The sequence below is a fragment of the Labrus mixtus genome, chromosome 7 (assembly GCF_963584025.1).
Source record: "Labrus mixtus chromosome 7, fLabMix1.1, whole genome shotgun sequence".
Taxonomy (NCBI): domain Eukaryota; kingdom Metazoa; phylum Chordata; class Actinopteri; order Labriformes; family Labridae; genus Labrus; species Labrus mixtus.
Window position 1 is genome coordinate 68,201 of NC_083618.1, and position 18,215 is coordinate 86,415.

General features: G+C 41.0%; 1 protein-coding gene across 1 annotated transcript in view; it reads right to left on the bottom strand.

Annotated features, from left to right (window-relative positions):
• The window catches only part of col7a1 (collagen, type VII, alpha 1), a 63,283-nt gene that overhangs the window by 26,128 nt on the left and 18,940 nt on the right, over nt 1-18,215 (bottom strand). The window contains exons 28-80 of the mRNA XM_061041892.1: nt 17,918-17,953; nt 17,720-17,746; nt 17,593-17,637; nt 17,321-17,440; nt 17,161-17,232; nt 17,046-17,081; nt 16,908-16,961; nt 16,723-16,797; nt 16,339-16,452; nt 15,008-15,034; nt 14,855-14,908; nt 14,674-14,745; nt 14,523-14,582; nt 13,708-13,743; nt 13,583-13,627; nt 13,069-13,104; nt 12,915-12,959; nt 12,748-12,783; nt 12,581-12,616; nt 12,431-12,463; nt 12,267-12,338; nt 12,111-12,170; nt 11,902-11,937; nt 11,740-11,820; nt 11,244-11,279; nt 11,089-11,133; nt 10,912-10,983; nt 10,746-10,790; nt 10,627-10,662; nt 10,436-10,477; nt 10,168-10,248; nt 9,974-10,009; nt 9,812-9,847; nt 9,623-9,703; nt 9,492-9,527; nt 8,583-8,654; nt 8,393-8,437; nt 8,064-8,099; nt 7,813-7,848; nt 6,876-6,980; nt 6,639-6,704; nt 6,218-6,253; nt 6,092-6,127; nt 5,950-5,997; nt 5,815-5,850; nt 3,837-3,962; nt 3,250-3,459; nt 3,133-3,168; nt 2,601-2,645; nt 2,396-2,512; nt 2,244-2,315; nt 2,006-2,050; nt 1,477-1,512 (exon numbers count right to left, since the gene is read on the bottom strand). Of these exons, the coding sequence (XP_060897875.1) occupies nt 1,477-1,512; nt 2,006-2,050; nt 2,244-2,315; nt 2,396-2,512; nt 2,601-2,645; nt 3,133-3,168; nt 3,250-3,459; nt 3,837-3,962; nt 5,815-5,850; nt 5,950-5,997; nt 6,092-6,127; nt 6,218-6,253; nt 6,639-6,704; nt 6,876-6,980; nt 7,813-7,848; nt 8,064-8,099; nt 8,393-8,437; nt 8,583-8,654; nt 9,492-9,527; nt 9,623-9,703; nt 9,812-9,847; nt 9,974-10,009; nt 10,168-10,248; nt 10,436-10,477; nt 10,627-10,662; nt 10,746-10,790; nt 10,912-10,983; nt 11,089-11,133; nt 11,244-11,279; nt 11,740-11,820; nt 11,902-11,937; nt 12,111-12,170; nt 12,267-12,338; nt 12,431-12,463; nt 12,581-12,616; nt 12,748-12,783; nt 12,915-12,959; nt 13,069-13,104; nt 13,583-13,627; nt 13,708-13,743; nt 14,523-14,582; nt 14,674-14,745; nt 14,855-14,908; nt 15,008-15,034; nt 16,339-16,452; nt 16,723-16,797; nt 16,908-16,961; nt 17,046-17,081; nt 17,161-17,232; nt 17,321-17,440; nt 17,593-17,637; nt 17,720-17,746; nt 17,918-17,953 (3,057 nt within the window). The remainder of the gene's footprint in view (nt 1-1,476; nt 1,513-2,005; nt 2,051-2,243; nt 2,316-2,395; nt 2,513-2,600; nt 2,646-3,132; nt 3,169-3,249; nt 3,460-3,836; nt 3,963-5,814; nt 5,851-5,949; nt 5,998-6,091; nt 6,128-6,217; nt 6,254-6,638; nt 6,705-6,875; nt 6,981-7,812; nt 7,849-8,063; nt 8,100-8,392; nt 8,438-8,582; nt 8,655-9,491; nt 9,528-9,622; nt 9,704-9,811; nt 9,848-9,973; nt 10,010-10,167; nt 10,249-10,435; nt 10,478-10,626; nt 10,663-10,745; nt 10,791-10,911; nt 10,984-11,088; nt 11,134-11,243; nt 11,280-11,739; nt 11,821-11,901; nt 11,938-12,110; nt 12,171-12,266; nt 12,339-12,430; nt 12,464-12,580; nt 12,617-12,747; nt 12,784-12,914; nt 12,960-13,068; nt 13,105-13,582; nt 13,628-13,707; nt 13,744-14,522; nt 14,583-14,673; nt 14,746-14,854; nt 14,909-15,007; nt 15,035-16,338; nt 16,453-16,722; nt 16,798-16,907; nt 16,962-17,045; nt 17,082-17,160; nt 17,233-17,320; nt 17,441-17,592; nt 17,638-17,719; nt 17,747-17,917; nt 17,954-18,215) is intronic.

Sequence of the window (18,215 nt, forward strand, 5' to 3'; positions counted from 1 at the left end):
GGGTTCAATATTACTATACCTGGCAACCTACAGTGATACATTAAACTCCAAGAAGTCACGGCAGTTAGCTTACAAAAAGTTGCACACATGACATATTTATGCATATGTTTAAGCACATAAAGATGGAGTGCTAGTTTATGTTCTCAGTATCAGATAACAAGGACATACAAACATAAAACACAGATGTGTGACTGGTGCAGCTACAAGGTGACATACATATACAAACAGTGAAACGACTGACTGACTCATGACAACAGGTTAGACAATAAACACAGAGAATCAACAAAAGGTGTTTTCTGACCAAACAGTTCTGGGGACTTTTTGAAGAGGTACTATCAAGTAAGTAGTTCCCTGAGAACCACACACTTTTTTTCTGTCTGCATTTGCACTGTTATGGTACCTACTCTGAAGCAGGAGCTAAAAGGATTCCTCTAGACACTTTAAGAACTAAAATAGTTCATAGTTCCTGCAATACAGAATCAATACAAAAAGGGGAATGGCTATAACATTTCCTAGAACTATGAGAAAGTTTCTGCGGTCCGAAAACACCTAATGTCAACAAAGAGACACTCACATGGTAAGCTCTGAAAAATCAGTGCTATTAGAGGGATAAGCACACATCAGACAGCAGGCACAGCTGCATGCACGATAAGCAGACTCAAGTGAATCGAGCAAATCGACAACAGAGCACTTTTTGGAGTGCACCCAATTTAATTTTCCCCTCTCCTTCTGTACATTAGATCCTTGCAGCTGGCTTCAGTTTGGGACATCAGCTGACTTCCTTTCATCCCCGAGCAAATCTGTGTTTTTACATATTCAAATGTTTGACTTTAAACGTAGCTCTTGACTTTGAAGTGGACTCTGTGAGGTTAAGTGGTCATGATTAATGTTGCATGATTAACAGATCATGGTTTTGACTTTTATCTCAGATTTCATCTGGATACGGCCAAAGAAATGAATTAAGATTAAAGTGATGAAGTAGGTACGTGACGATGATGATAGGTTGTTGTTATCTTGTTAAATTCGGATACATCATACAAGCTATCCTCTCCCATTTCTATATACTTAATACCAAACGGTTCTCACAGCACCCCCCCCCCCCCCCCCCCCCCAAGCTGAAGCATGCCAGCCAGCAGCAGCAGAGAACCTACCGGTCTGCCTAGAACTCCGGGGAACCCAGGCAGGCCCTGGAAAGGATGAAAGACAGAGGAAGGTGGATGACAGGAGGGCAGGGGGGACAGAGGAAAGGGGGGGCAGTGTTGAAAGAACACAAAAAAGGAAATGGACAGAGATAAGGCACGTATCAGGAGAGAGAGGAAGTTAGGGAGTGAGTTTTCAGCCACGCAGCTGCAAAATGTTACTGTCTAAGTATCTATGAAGCCTTGGCCCAAAGGGGTAAAGGAGAGCTCCATGATTAGTACTCGCAGCCAACCCAGTGGTTTGCTCTGAAGATCTGCTGGGTTACTGGTTACTCACTGGTTGGCCTCGAGGACCAGCGGGCCCTGTGGGGCCCTGCTCCAACATGGAGGGAAGGAAGACAAAAAGTGTGAGGAAGTGCTAAACATCTCTCCTCTTTGACATTTAGTCCTGCTCTCAACCAAGCAATCACATACAGACATATGCATACAGTTGATGCCTTTGGGCTTCCATAATCACTGAAAATTATAAATAAATATAAATTATAATAAAAAGATGACACCTTTTCACACGTTACCTGGATTCATGCCCTGTTGGTATTTTGAAAAAAGCTAACCAGCATGTGTTAATGCGTTTTAATTTACAAAGCATAATTCTGTTAATCAAAATAGACAAAGATGAGATTATCAAATACATATCTTCATATCATTACTCTCATCAGAATGTTGTTTTCTTTTGAGCAAATCATTCACTTAATAGTTACATAAGTGTATTTAAATCAAATCAAATAAAACATTACCATATTGATCATAAATAGCACAGTATATTGTCTATCTCAACTTAGGCACATCCAGCACTTCCCACTTACCGGCTTCCCATCAAGACCAGGTTTTCCTGGTTCACCTGGTGTTCCCTGAGATGAAAAACCACAGATCACTCATTATTATTATTATTATTATAAAGACAGTATTTAAAGAGTGTGGCCACTACAGTAGAATTAAAATGTGGCTAACACGGTCATGTACGAACATTTGATTTCCACTTTAGAAGTTTGTGATCATCATCACAATATTCTAAATTTAGATCACACCTGAGAGCTAGCTTACCTGCGATCCGTCACGTCCTCGTTCTCCAGACTCCCCCCTTTCCCCTTTATCACCACGAGTTCCTGCAAACCCCTGTAAGACAGAAGAACCACCTGCTAGTCTTTGACCTGATGTTTATTTAGACATATGACTGTATTATTTCTACATCTTACACGGTCTCCTTTCGGTCCTGGAATCCCTGCAGTGCCAGCCTCTCCCTTTTGTCCTGCAAGTCCAGGGGGCCCTCTGACCCCAGGTGGACCTGTCAGTACTGAGTCAGCAGATGCTCCCTACACAATCATGCACAATAACATATTAAATAACTCATTATCTATATCTACTGAATGTGAACTAAAGGACAAAAGATAAAAAGTTCACCTTTTGACCTGCCGGGCCGGCTGGTCCTGTTGGCCCGATTTTACCCTACAAAAGCACAATATGTCCTTAGTGCAGTGTGGAAGTGATTATAGTAAACATAATATTAAGAAACAAAGCAGTGAGGAGCAAAACTATATCATACGATCCGATATGATATGACATAACAATTCAATTGTACCCATAGGGAAATGTATCATTGACCACAATACTTCATCAATTTGCCTTCTAAACAGCTGTTCTTAAAAATGTATGAATAAGCAAAAAACTAAAACAATCAATGTGTAAACAGGTTAGCAAAGTTTCTTCAACCAATCATTTGCACAGTACCCAAATCCAACATGTTCCACATAAAACAGAGCAGTAACAAGTCATTATAGATGAGAACACTGTGGGGCCATAGCACAACTCCTCAAGACACATTGTTTATTTGCGATTAGGGTAAACAATGATTTATTGGGCTACTGTTTATGGTCTGCCTACTCAATACACAGATGTGAATGACCAAAGAAAAAATTGTAACATAAGCACTTACAGATTCACCTTTGTCACCTTTCTCTCCCATACCCCCCTGAAAAACAAAAAGACACGATATGAGCATGATCTCTTTCATGATATTTCAATTTTATTTGAATCAGACTCCCATCTGTACCTTTTCCCCAGGTCTCCCAGCTTCCCCAAGTTCTCCAGCTCTCCCAGGAACCCCTGGTATTCCTGGCTTGCCTGCCTCTCCAGGAGGCCCTCGTGGTCCCTCTGGACCTCGCTCTCCTATGGCTCTTCCTGGAGGTCCAGAGGGTCCAGCAGGACCTCGCTCTCCTTGGTCCCCTTTGGTTCCTCTCTCACCTGGAAAACCACGAGCACCCTGGTGCACCACAGGAAATGGCCATTTGCTTGATGTGAATCGTAGTATTGTATACGTTTCAATGTTGCATTCATGTAATAATGCAAAATTAGGGCACCATTTGGACCTGCTTTTATCACATGGATGTCTTGTGTACATACCTGGTATTATTCTATTATTTTATTTTTTCTGCCTTCATTTAACTGATGTACATATGTTTGATTTTTAACTTCTTGTTATTTTTTACAATTATATTCCTGTTTCCTGTTTTCTTGAGCTGTTGTAATGAAAAAATTTCCCCCATGGGGGATCAATAAAGTTTATCTTTATCTTTATCTTCTTTATCTTTCATCAGGTTTTTTTTTTTTTTTAAACTTCAAGATGCGAGTCATACTTACATCTGCACTAGATGGTCCTCTTGATCCAGTTTCACCTTTGTCTCCTTTTTCACCTCTCTCTGTCTTCTGCACTAAGGGAGCCAGTAATGTGTCCTTCTTGTCCGCCACCTCCTTCAGATCAGACACCTGTGTGCAGGGAGGGAAAAGCTTTGTAACTTTCAGCCACAGTCGTTTCATTTTCCTCCTATCACCTGGAAAATTCATCTGTTTCTTTGGTGTAACATTCACCCTTAAATGCAGTGCCCTGTTCTGATGGTAAACTTAAACATTGACTCTGTAATATATTGTTTGACTGAGATAGAGATTTACACTGAATAAGGTCAGTACACTTGGTGAGTGCGAGGTTTATTCTAAAGAAGTAAAGATTTCAGGCATAGACTCTGTCTCTGTAATCAAGAGGTGGAAGTAATGAAGTACAGATACTTTGTGGTAGAACTTCAGTAGAGTCATATCTAGTGGAATCTGTACTCATACTCTCGTAAAGAAGGTGTACTTTTGTGACGTCTGCAAAACTCACATGCAGCTGCAGTGTTAAACTAATTGAAGTCCTATTTTTAGGAAAATCTCACATTTGAACGCGGAAGCTTTGTTAATCCACTTTCACTGGACTGAAGATTTTTTTTTTCCTAAACTAAATGAGTTTTCTGACACAAGAGACCAAGACTGAATAGGAGTTATAAATAACTGATCTGTAAATGGCATGATGATTATGGCAGGAACTAATGGAGAAATGTAACATTCTGCACAAGTTCAAGGACATTTTCCATTAAGAACACTACGCAAAATCTATACTCATACATCTACAATAGACGAGTCACAGATGAGATGAGAGCTGATTTAAAATTTGTATTCATTATTGGGTTGATAATCTTGTTGTTGTTTGGAAAGTTCATATTTGCATTCTTCAAATTAACTACAGAAACAATTCTGCATTTTAAATATCTGATCAATAATCAGACCAATCATTGCTTCATTCATCTATTGGATTTCTCTCTCTGAGCAACACACAGAGACTAAAGCATGCTTTTATTTCTAGCAGGCTAGACTACTGTAATGCTCTCCTTTCTGGTCTAGCAAAGAATACAATAAATCAGTCGCAATTAATTCAAAACGCAGCAGCACGAGTGCTAACAAAGACCAGAAGGAGAGCACACATTACACCAATTTTAAAATCTTTACACTGGCTGCCTGTGACTTTTTCATATTGATTTTAAATTATTTTAATTGTCTATAAGACACTACATGGCCTTGAACCAGGACTGCATCTCAGAGATGCTTTTAGTTTACGAACCAGGCCGGCCCCTCAGATCCTCTGGCTCTTCTCTTTTAGTTGTTCCACAAAGTAAGACAGAAACATTTGGTGACGCTGCTTTCAGCCACTACGCTCTGAGGCGCTGGAACAGTCTGAGGATCTGAGAGGAGCTGAAAATATTGATACTTTTCAACGTAAACTAAAGACATACCTATTCAGTCTGGCTTTTATGTAGGGGTTTTACATATAATTATGTATGTATATGTTTATATATATACTTTTTTATCATTTTTAAATTTTGTTATTGTTTTAACTAAAAAAAAAAAAATTATTTCCTATTGGTGTGCATTAGTCTCTAATTCTCTACTTCTAAATCAATTTTTGTTTCTACCCTGTTTTGTCACTATTTTATGTTTCTTCTTGTTTTTCAGTCGCTGTAAAGCACTTTAAAATGCATTTGATTTGTATGAATTTGATTGATTGATTGATTGATTGATTGATTGATTGATTGATTGATTGATTGATTGAATATTATTTTAAAGGGACGTAGGACGTAAGGTTAGCAAGGCTATTCAAAATGTCCAGATGCATCTCTCTTCATTGAAGATGAATAAGTGGTTTGGTTAGTTATTTCTAAACCCCTTTCTTATCTTTAAAAGACCCAACAAACAGAGATTTTACAGATTCATTCAAATTATTATTTTCAGTTCTGTAAAGTCTACATACCCGAATGCCAAGGATGCCCAGAGCTTTCTGTACATCCTGTTAGAGAGAAGAATAAACATGATTGAACAGAGATGAAGAAATCTGAGAGTAAATGTTTCCAGTGCAGTGATGACAGGTCATGTGCTGACGTCTCACCACGGCTGTTCCAGGTTTGCCAGGCGCCCCGTCCTCTCCTGGGTCTCCCTGCCAACAAACATGTCAAGGTGTCAACATAAAAACACATAAAACCTCACTCGTGTCATACTTTCAAGAAAAGGAAGATAAAAGTTTCACTTACAACTTCACCTTTAAGGCCGGGCAGACCTCGATCCCCCTGAAACAAAACAGTTAGAAGGTCAAAAAACACACTAAGTGGTTACCAATGTATATCAAAGTGAGCTCGATAAAGATAGCCAGGACTTACTCTGACTCCCAAAGCTCCGGGTATCCCAGGTACACCCTGAAGGACAGAGCAAGGGCAATGATCAAAACATCAACAGATAAGAGTGTGGGAGGGACGCAGCAGCATTCACAGATGGGTGTAGATAAAACACACATCTCTACTGCTGCACATGGGAGAAAGATGCAGCATGGGATAACAGCTACACACAAGAGCTAAAACTGTTTCTGGCTTTAATGTAAAAGTAACATCTATGTCAAAGTTTCCAAAAAACAAAAGACAATTCTATTAAAATAATAATTTGTGAGTTAAATTATTTTATCTTCAGTCAATGCACAGCAGCCCTGAGAGATTCATATTGTTCCTCTGTGTAATGGAAGTGTGAAGTGTAAAATGCATTTAAAGAATTTCATTAAGAAGAATAGATCAGGTCATGCACACTCACAGGGGTTCCTGGAGGCCCTTGAGGACCGGGGATTGGTGCTGATTCAGCGCCTTTAACATAAACAACCTGAGAGACAGTGCATAGATCAGAAAATATAACAAACTATCATCCTCAAACATAAGTATATCAAAGATATGGATATAGATGTTTAATGTAAGACAGATGGCATCGAGCAATCTTAATCAGAACAGAAAACATCATAATATTACAATTCTTATAAATCTGCATAACAAGCACCTGTCCAGGAGGACCAGGGCTTCCAGGTACTCCAGGAGGCCCAGATGGTCCAGAGGGTCCAACAGTACCAGCAAGGCCCCGGTCTCCTTTCTGCCCATCACGGCCCTGGAAAAAAAGTACACTGGATGAAACAACTGGGACCCTCTAAATGGTAAATGGACTTGAGCTTGTATAGTGCTTTTCTAGTCTTCTGACCAGTCAAAGCCCTTTTACACCACAGGTCACACCTACACATTCACACACTGATGGTAGTGGTTGATATGTAAAGTGACCATCAGAAGTAACTAATCCCATTCATAAGCATTCATATGCAGCCGACGAAGCAAATCGGGGTTAAGTGTCTTGCCCAAGGACACATCAGACATGTTGCTGCAGGAGCTGAAGATCGAACCCTCGACCTGCCAGTCGAGAGATGACTCTACCAACTGAGCCACAGCCGCCCCCTCTAAGCACAGGGTTCCTTCCTCCTGTGCTATAGAAGAGAGTAATCTATAAAATCAAAGCAGGTGGCTGCTGCCACCTCTCCTCTGATGTTCTGGAAATAATTACTATGAATTTGCACATGAAAACAGTTCTCTGACATTTGGCTCCTCCCTGGATACCTCTCAGAGGTGGTTCCCTCTTAAAGGCTAAGCTTCATCATTAGAGGCTAGTGAGTTTATATAGCTTCTTCTGAGAAGTCTATTGATCCAGCAGTGAGCGAGAGTATGACGGTAATGTCAATGTCAGAGCAAACTACAGTTGATAAATACACACTTGAGAGGGAAAGTGATGAGGAGAAAAAAAAAGGAGGAAAGCTGATGTATGAAACGATAAAGTCGTGGACGGCAGGATCAATACAGGAAGGAGGGGTAAGATGGGGCGGGGTTACTCAAACAGAATCAAACAGACAGCAACACACAAAGAGATAATGAAGAGGTGATTTGGTCAAACTGACATCTCTTCCTGCTGCTCCTGATTCTCCTTTGTCACCCTGCAGATTAAAAAAAACAGCAGAAAATAAAAACAAGATTCTAGCTTCATTTACCATTTCATTATGATGATCCGTGCTTTAAGATAACATGCATCTGTAAAAGGTGAAATATTTTAAATATTGTTGTTGGTCGACTTACTTTACTTATAAATGATAAATAAATCATTCTAACAGTGCCAGATCATGGTATAAAAGGATAAAGAGCCACCACAAACCTTCCTTCCATCTTCACCTGGAACGCCATCCTCACCCTGTAAGTCAAAGCAGAATGCATTAAGGACTTAGCAGGAGCATGCTGAATAATGGCCGGTCCACTGCAGGAGCACTAACATAATTCAGTGCCATTATGCCAAGATAGCCATTATTCAACAGACCTGCATAAATAAACTGCATTGCTTCTGATCAGTAAACATAATTCATAAGAAGGAGTGCACATCAAGCCCATTTCTGATGAGAGAAAAATGGAGTGGCATAGTGAGAGGAAACACTCATCTCAAGATTCAGACTCTGACTCAACTTGTGTATGTATTACTGTTTGAGTTACCATTTTTCCAGGAGCACCAGGTTTGCCATCTTCTCCTGCTTTACCCTAAAAAAACAAACAGGAAGGATGATGACACACAACCAAGCACTGTAGAAGTGGTAAGACGGACTGAGATGGAAGGGAACAATGGGGAATATAAAAAGTATGAAAAATGAAGTTGATTTGCTGCTATTTGTGTTTGTGTACTTACAGGTACGCCTAGATTGCCAGGGGGCCCAACAGGCCCTGGGGGGCCCTGTTCCCCTCTAAGTCCTGGTAAACCCTGGTGAATAAAACATACACTTAACATGGAGTTGTTGGAGGATGCATACGATTCAGTAAGGTAAGCACAGAATTATGGGGGAATTAAAGGATATTTTTTTAGTTTGTCAGATTAGTTTTTGAAGTGTGTAGTAAACGTGGTATATTTAGTTTTTACTTTAGATTTTTGTAGGTTTGCATGACAACCCCGACTGTGAAAATTGTTTTGCTTTTACAGAGCAGTGGTCGTAGAGCTGCCACGTGTCTGCCCCTTTAAGAAAAGGATCGAGACTCTTTATCTGGACTAAGTTGAGCGGTTGGGGACTTTGAGAATCATAATAGTCTTTTGTGAAATTGGAATGTGAACGTCTGTCTCTGCTGCTGGCTTATGCAACTCGGAGTGAGGACAGAATTTTAACACCTCCACAGCACCCTCTGCAGCACAAACATATAAAGTGCTCATATGTGAGAGCAGTAAGCAGACTTGATTACCTGTTATTAAAATAGTGTTACATAATGTATAAAGTAACTAAAATTAGTGCAACACAACAAATGAAGCATTTCTTTACATTGGATTGTTTGTAACTAATGCATATTAGACTCATTTATATTTTCTTTTAAAGATTTATTTTTGGGCTTTTTTGTGCCTTTAATGGAGAGATAGGACAGTGGATAGAGCTGGATATCAGGACGAGAGAATTGGGAATGACATGTGAGAAAGGAGCCACAGGCCGGATTTGAACCTGGGCTGCCCGCTTGGAGGACTACAGCCTCCATACATGGGGCACACACACTAACCACTGTGCCACCAGCGCCCCTCTCATTTGTCTTTTTGAAGAGGAACTGATCCCACACTCACATCTCTCCCAGGATCACCCTGTTTTCCAGGATCCCCCTGCCACACAAAGAAAAAATTAGAACAAATATTCACCAATTACAAAAAGTCCACTCTACATACAATGTGTTTGTAAAAAGAAGGCTTAAAGGTACCCTCTGACCAGGCGGTCCAGCAGCGCCTGGTTTACCATCCAGGCCAGAACGTCCATCTAAACCCGATGCTCCTCTTTCTCCCTGATGGCACAGTCAGGCTTTCAGAGTCAGGTTATTTCATTTACAGCATGTGGCACAAAACAAGAGTTCATGATTTGAGAATGTGAGGAACATTTACACATCACAAACCTTCTCTCCAGGTGCTCCTCTCTCTCCTGAGTCACCCTGGAAAAAATCATATTCAACATAAGAAATTAAAATGATGAGTGTGTGTGGGAGAGTGATTCAGATATTTACAGCGTTTCGTTTTGAGAGTCAAAGTGAAGAAACAGTGATGGGAAGCAAACTCACTCTTGTGCCTGCAGGCCCGCGCTGTCCCTCAGGACCCTACAGACAGCGGGGAAAGAACAAGAGGTCACAGAGGAGAAGCAGTCACGCATATTTAATGGACAGAAAAAGAGTTCAGAGCACACAAACAGATGCATATACTGGATGAAGACTTCTCAAGATGCTCATAGAAGCGTTTCATAATGATGCAAACTCACTCTGAGGCCCGCGGCTCCAGGAGTCCCTGCTTCGCCTTTCTGACCTTTGCTGCCGTGCTCTCCCGGGTCGCCGTCCTCGCCCTGGGAATCACAGTGAGGTACGTCATTAGCTGAGCCCCTTCTTTTCCTCCATGAATTCCACGAATGCTGATCAGCTTAACATGACGAGGCTAATTTATTCATTTATTTTTCATTATGTCTCTAAAATAAGAGCACTGGGACTTAATCTGGACAGATACCTGTTGCTCTTCACAGGTTCAGTACATACCTTCTCTCCTCTTTCTCCTCTCAGCTGGCCCACGATGTCAGCCTGTTGAGAAGAATACATTTCCCTTAGCCTTAAAATTGATAGATAGCACATTTAACTGTAAAAAAGAAGCTCCAAAAGGTCTTGTTCCTTAATCTTGATTTGCTTTGATCAATTATTTAGTTTTAAATGATGGATTGAAACACACTCACCACTTTTCCAGGAGGCCCCGGAGGCCCTTGGGGGCCCTAAAAGAAGAGAAGTTAGTATGTATTCACCCACCAAAAATGTATAAAATATATATTCTAAAAGCATTTTTTGAAGAAAGTACCAGTTCTCCTTTTTCTCCTCTGGGTCCAGCAGGTCCAGGGCTGCCCTGTGATCAAACAAAGATCAATAAAGATGCTGAGCAGCTGACCTTCCTTTCTGTTTCAATTCGCGGGGCCTCGGTGGAATAACACAAGAATATATTGAAAATCAATGAGTGTGTTTCTCACATTTCGACCGTGCTCTCCTGGGTCTCCCATGTCTCCTTTCTCTCCCGGCCGTCCTGGCTGACCGGCCAGTCCCTGAAGGGGTTCAATAAAAATGTCTGCTAACTGAACTTTCCATTGATGTACCTTTGAAGTTTGACACATTTCAGAATGAAAAGGTGACTAGAATATGTGTCCTACCCTCAGTCCTCTCTCTCCTGTTTTGCCTGGAAGTCCAGACTCCCCCTGAAGAAAGAAAAAGACAAAATTGAACATTTAATGAGATGTTGTCACAAACAATATTAAGTCCCTACCTGACATTTTTGCAAATAACAAGTGCAGAAGATGATACTTACAGGTGTGCCTTCATCGCCCTTCTCTCCTCTCTCTCCCTGAAATACAGATGTATAAATATCTCTTCATTTAAACTGGGAGGAAACCATAGCAGCATTACATCCACAAGAGAAACTGTGGTGACATCAGCATCATTAGAAAGAGATGCACGTTGGGATGGAACAAAAGGAAGTTTAAAAGGCAGGTATTTTAATCTTTGATTAAAGTTCAGATAGCATGTTTTTACAATAGTATAATATTGTATCTTATTGCTTTGTGCTAAGAACAAAACAGAACCAGAGATACAAGACAGTGGCATGTTTCCATTAAATGACTACATGTGTTTTCTGATATTTAAAGATGACTTAAAGAAGATGCTAAAGATCGTACCATCACAATAAAAGATCAGCTCAGTCTTTAAAAGATTCTGATTAATCATCACCCAGCTGCTTGCTCTTCTTTGGGTAACGAGAAGGAGTAAAGCGATCAGCCTGATCTACAGTGATACACCACTCTGACCTCTTTCCCAGGGAGACCCAGTTTTCCCGGAGTTCCTGGCCGGCCATTCTCCCCCCTCTCCCCTGGTTCACCTGGATCCCCCTGAAGAACAGTTAACAATGTGATTAATAGAAATAAACAGAATAGCTGAGAACATAGATAAAAGAATATCAGGTCTGTCACCTTGGCACCCGGCCTGCCGTTGATACCAGCCGCTCCCTGAGGAAAGAGCACATGTTTTATGTATTTTTTGTGCAGAGATTTTTTTGGGGCATGACTTACACTGACAGGTGGCACGAGGGAATAGCTTCATGAATAACAGGAGGCTCCTGCCAGGAATATATTGCAGAAGCTGTGCACATTATGATAAAGACGTGTAACAATGACCTCACCCTCTCGCCCGGATCTCCTTTGGAACCAAAAACACCGGACCCTCCAGACCCTGATTCACCCTGGGGAAACAAAACAGTAGCCAGATAGTTTGTTTACACTCCACACACACACACAATGATATGTTTGTCGAGTGTCATCGTGCCATTGTTGCTCACTTTCTCTCCTCTCTGCCCTGACTCCCCTTTTTGTCCCCTTGGCCCCTCAGGACCTAACGGGCCTCGCTCGCCCTGTGAGAGAACAGCCGAGTACAGAAAACATATCAGATTGAACGTTTTTGTGTCAGCAAACAACTGTATGTGATAAGTCTTTGATTACTCACGTGTTCCCCTTTCTTTCCAGGAAAACCTGGAGTCTGCATGATTCAACAGAAACACAGTGAAGACTCAACATCACACACAAACACGGTCATGGATGTAAAGAGTGAATAAATGATTCTATGTCATGATCATTTTTGTATCTGATAACTCACACTCCTGCCAGGCTCTCCTTGTGCTCCTTGGTCTCCCTGAGAACAGACAGGTTCACTTATCCTTTGGTAATTGCTATGAAGTTCATTACATCAGATTATGAAACGTTCTGTGATAGAATCACGTTCCTGTTGACCTGCTGCTTCCCCGTTAATTGAATCAGTCTCACCTTTTCTCCTGCAGGTCCGCTGGGTCCCGGTAAACCCTGATGACAAATGGAAAAGACGCATTCATGAGACTGGCTGTGCATTTGTAAAAGTCAGAGCATGTGTCCAAATGAAACAGGAATGGAATGTGATATCATTAGCCAATAATATGTGTCAGCCTGTCACCCACTCTCAAGCCTGTTGGTCCTGCAGGGCCCAGCTTCCCTGGATCCCCCTAAGAAACAACATCATTCAGATAACAGCTTCAAATCCCACTGAAAGCAAAAGTTGTCAACAGTCGAACTTCTTTGAATTAAAAGCTAAACCAGGACTGCCACACTCACTCGCTCTCCGGTTTCACCAGCTGGTCCTCTCTCCCCCTGCAAAGAGACACAAGTTGATGTCACTGATTGTTTTCTGCACACATTTGCCCACTGACCCACTTCAGCATTATATTTCATGCTACAGTCATCCATCTAATATAAAAAGAAATTCAGAATCTTTATTTAAGCTGCTTTCAGTTCAGGAACACCAAGTTCTCTGCAACCTATTTCTTAAATATTGAAAAAAAAAATGACAATCTAATGAGCCTCCTCATTTTTTTAAACAACATTTTCACAAGTGTGATGAGATGCACATCAGGCTCGGCTGCATTTTTAACATCATCAACCTTTTTTTGTGCTGAATTTTCATGTTCACGTCCCCTGTTGTTAGCTCTTATATGGAAATTGGGCGTGAAGCTGTGAACATGGATCACTGACTTTAGACGATGAAAAAGCCACAGTTGAACCACACAAACACTCACGGACACAGACATGCACATACCCATCTGACTCACTCTGAAACCACATGACTCACCCTGTCTCCCTGTGATCCAGGCTCACCTGGTTGTCCTCGGTCACCCTACCAGAACAGAGAGAGTGATGGGAGTCATTGTTCTATTTCTACTTACATAGGAAGTTCTTTGGCTTCCTTTATCTTACCTTGCCACCGATTTCTCCCGGAGGCCCGCGGGGACCCTGAAATACATCATAACATGTTTTAACATATTCAGTGTGTATTCTAGAGACAAGACATTATCTTTTATTCCTGTTTGTGTATGTGTTTTTGTTAGTAAGCAGGAAATCTAAAAAGCAACATGGAAAAATTCAGAGAAGGTTCAGTCAAGAAAGACATGAATAGCAGTAACTGTTGATAGCGCCCACATGTGGCCATTTATAGAGCACTTTAAATCAATGCTCACATGACCTCACATGTATCTATGTATTCATTCAGTCCACAAACTATGAAATACATTCTGCCATCTCAACAACTATCTTTAAGAACATTATATGGAAAAACATCTGGTTCCACAGCACATTCTTAAGTGAAAATGTTTATATAGACTATGTGACATGAAATACTTTCATACTTCAAATCATTTTCTGTAAAGGCATATTTTAAAAGCATTTACAGAAAGCATTGATATCGTGCAGAATCTGAAGGTATTTGGTAGATAGAAGGCACTACATTTCCTCAAATGAACCAAAACATCTCTGATTACTTTTAGTAGACGTTTGGTATATAGGCTCTTCATGCGAAGGCAGAGGATTGTCATATTCGACAAAGGTCTGAGGGATTGTCTTTTATTTTCAAAAACAGCATCGGGCTCTAGATGCAGATAAAAAGCTGTGAAATTTTGATGGGCTCCATGGATTGTGCAAACAGGACGGAGGTTTCTGCTCTCAGCGCTTTCTAGTGTAACCCGGATTCACCTCCATGACATCAGCCCTTCAAAATCTCTGTGTGTTTAACCTACCCGGTCTCCAGGCTCTCCCTGCCTGCCTGCAGGTCCAGGTGCCCCATCACCACTGTCGCCCTGAAGAACAAGAACAAGCCATTTCTCTCAAGTCAAACACCATGCATACTGAAACACTCATAGATACTCGTACAGACTTCCCTGCAGCTACCTTGTCTCCTTTGCTGCCCGTAGGTCCTGCCAGCCCTCGAGGACCCTGAGTCCCTGGAGCACCTGAAGTACCCTGATAATAAAAATGCAATTAGCAAATGCAAAATTCACTCACACACGCACACCCAGTTCATCTGCAAACTAAACGTGTCAGCAGATAGTCAGTGATTGGCAGCTCTTACTGGGGAGCCCTTCTCGCCCTTGATGGCCACCCCGCTGCCGACTCCTGGAGGTCCCTGTTAGCAAGGAGAGATAAGAGCTGACGATCATTATGCGTGTGAGCTCCTCGGGATATTTCTGCACCAAGAGGACAAGCTGCTGATGGTGTGACTCACCCGCTCGCCTGTGCTGCCCTTGTCCCCCTGCAGAAAGATGGAGACGCACACACACACAAACACACACACACACACACACACACACACACACACACACACACACACACAAAGGATTATTAAGAGTGTTTTTAGGGCAAACGTTACACACAATAATCTACAAACAAACTCAGAGGTTGATTCAATCAAAAATACCACAGCACACACTCCATGCTCCTTTATTTAATCAATTACATTTCACAGATTTCTTTCAGTTGTTTTGAACTCGTTCTCTTTTTAATCAATAGAATCGGTTCCACTGTTTTCAGTGAACATAAATTGAAAGTTTGAAACTGCTGTAGCATTGAAACAAAATGAGAATTAACATTCCATACCAAACATTGTAAGTTGCATGAAACATGTATGTTTCAAAGAGCCTGTCCGTCTTCATCAAAATACCACGTATAAAAAGCCTTCAATGTCAGAGTCAAATTATTCAACAGTTTTGGATTTATGTCTGATTTGTGTCTTTCTCCTCAAAATTGTAAACAAATAAAATTGAAAATAATTAAGATCCCTTCAAAAAATGAGACAAAGTAACAAGAAATCTATTTTTCGGACTCATGAAGTACATGCTTGAGCCTCAACTGAAAAAAAGACTTGAGCGGCTCAATGCTGCCACCAAGTGCACAAGTCTGAAAACAACAGTTTCATCTCAGACGAGAGGGGAAAGCCACAAACAATCCATTCAACTCATCAGTCAGGTATATTTCTTAATAAAATAAAATATATATGCATATATAAATTGAACATTCACATTCCTAGTAAGCATAATTAAATTATTTGTAATGTATTGTCTTTTTTGTTGTAAATGTTAGCACGCCTGTTTAGTCTGAATCGTGACCTGTCATCATGTGCTCATGTTAAAAACAGGCTGATTATTAAAGCTGCCAAAGCTGGTTTGTGAGTTTTTATCAGCAAATGGAACTGATTTAATTATTAGTACGTTTGTATAGGTGGATTAGACACAGAACACATTAATACACCTTTTTGTGAGTTATTAATACCAAAAGTATAAAAGAATAACAGCATCAGAATTTCTATCATTTAGTCCACATCGACGGTCTCTCAAATGTATCCGATGTGTGGAATGCAACTCACTTATACTGTTGATGAGTGTTAGTATTCTCCCTGTTATTGACCCACCAGTATCTCAGATACATTTTTAAACTCAAATTTTGCCCGGTACATGGTTGAAAAGTTTAGAATTAAACATCTTTTTCAGTTTGTTTATTTCTCTAAGATGTTTTTATCCTCATTGACTTAAATGGAGAGAGTTACAGCAGAAGGCAAACCTTGATGGAGAGTCCTGGTGTTCCTGGTAAACCTGGGCGACCATCCTGACCTGGCAGCCCTGGAATTCCAGGGGAACCTTTGATTCCATCGCTCCCGGGCCGACCTGGAGTACCCTTTGCAAAAAATCAAAAGAACTGTTCCATAAAAATGAAAAGGCTCATTGAAAACATTTTTACAGATAAACCTAACTGATTATACAGACTGTGGTGATTTTATGTGAATCACTGTGACATTAAATTGGCCATACAAAGGTAATCTGAGGAATTTTGGTAAAAGTTCGTTGTCATCAAATTGGGACTATCTCAGAAAAAAGATCTGACAGTTTTTTAATTGTTGTTTAATTTTAAAAATATTCTGTGTCAACTTTCTTGTTCGTTTCTTACAGGTATTGCCGGGATTCCTGGCTCTCCCTTCCTTCCAGGTAGACCCCCTCCAGACACAGCTGAGCCTGGTTCGCCCTGAAGCAGCAGGAAAGCAGCATAAAACAAACACTCCAGAACACAAAGAGACAATTTGCAGCTCCTTCAAAACTGGCACAAATCATGCACAAATTGATAAATGAGCTCACCCTTTCACCTTTACCACCCTTTGGTCCTTGTGGCCCTGGCACCCCTGATTCACCCTAGAAAAACACAAACACTTAGGAAGCACTGAACTTTGTGTACCGTAAACAACTCTTCAGGACAGGGGAGCGAGGGTAACTTACTGGATCTCCTCTGACACCAGGCAGGCCCTGTGAGCCCTGCAGATACAAAACAACATCAACGTGCTGCATTGGTTTTAATGTGTAAAAGGGTACTGGGGTCTGTCCCTCTACTCACTGGGAGGCCTGCATTTCCTGGGGCACCTGGTCGTCCTGGCAGGCCTGTACTTCCATCAATTCCTGGAAAACCCTAAAGAGAAAGAGAGAACAGATGTCTTGTTACTTCAGTTCTCAGGTGTTTTTCTATCATTTTGGTATAGTGTTATAGTTTTACTAACTCTCTCCCCCTTCTCTCCTTTCACACCCCCCGATGTGCCAAAGGTTCCATCTTGGCCAGGAGAACCTGGGCGTCCTTCAGGTCCTCTGGGGCCTTCCCTCCCAGGCAAGCCATCACGACCCTGCAAGCACACACACACACACACACACACACACACACACACACACACACATACACAGAATACACAATAAGTATGTACAAAATATTATTTTAATGAATCAGTATACCGTGCTATAGAAGAATCATCTCGTTCAGTGTCAGTGTTGGACTCACAGGATCTCCCTTTCGTCCGTCTGCGCCATCTCTGCCACTGTCACCCTTGGGAGTGAAAATGTAATTGTCAGAAGCAGATACAAATCAGAAGAACAGTGGAAAACGTCAATATTTTTCTTCACTGTACCTTATCTCCTCGATCTCCCTTCTCTCCCTAAAACAAATAGGAAAAATTGATTTGGAGATCAAAGTTTATTGAGGAGAAGAGGAGGAAAGAATGTTTCTGTCAGTCCTCTAATCTAAAATGTGTTTATGAAATCTGGAGGGGAACAGGCCCAATGACCTTAGCCTGGGAAACTGAAAGTCAAGTTGGAGATTGACTCACCCGAGGACACTGGACGGTGCACGGTCCTGGAATAACCTAAACAAAAGAAAGACCGAAACAGGCTGGGATTACAGATTCTTATTTTCCCTATTATAGTATTTCAATTCAGTTCTGTTACCATTAAAAAGCAACAAAACCCACCAAGCCATTTCTCAAAATCTGCCCTAAAATTCTGATCTGTTGTCAAATCAACAATTTTAGAGAATTTCTAGGTTTGGCATTTCTACATCAATTATAAAGATCAAGCTTTGAAAAAAAACAAAAAGAACAAACAAACAAACTGGTATTTCAGGTTTCA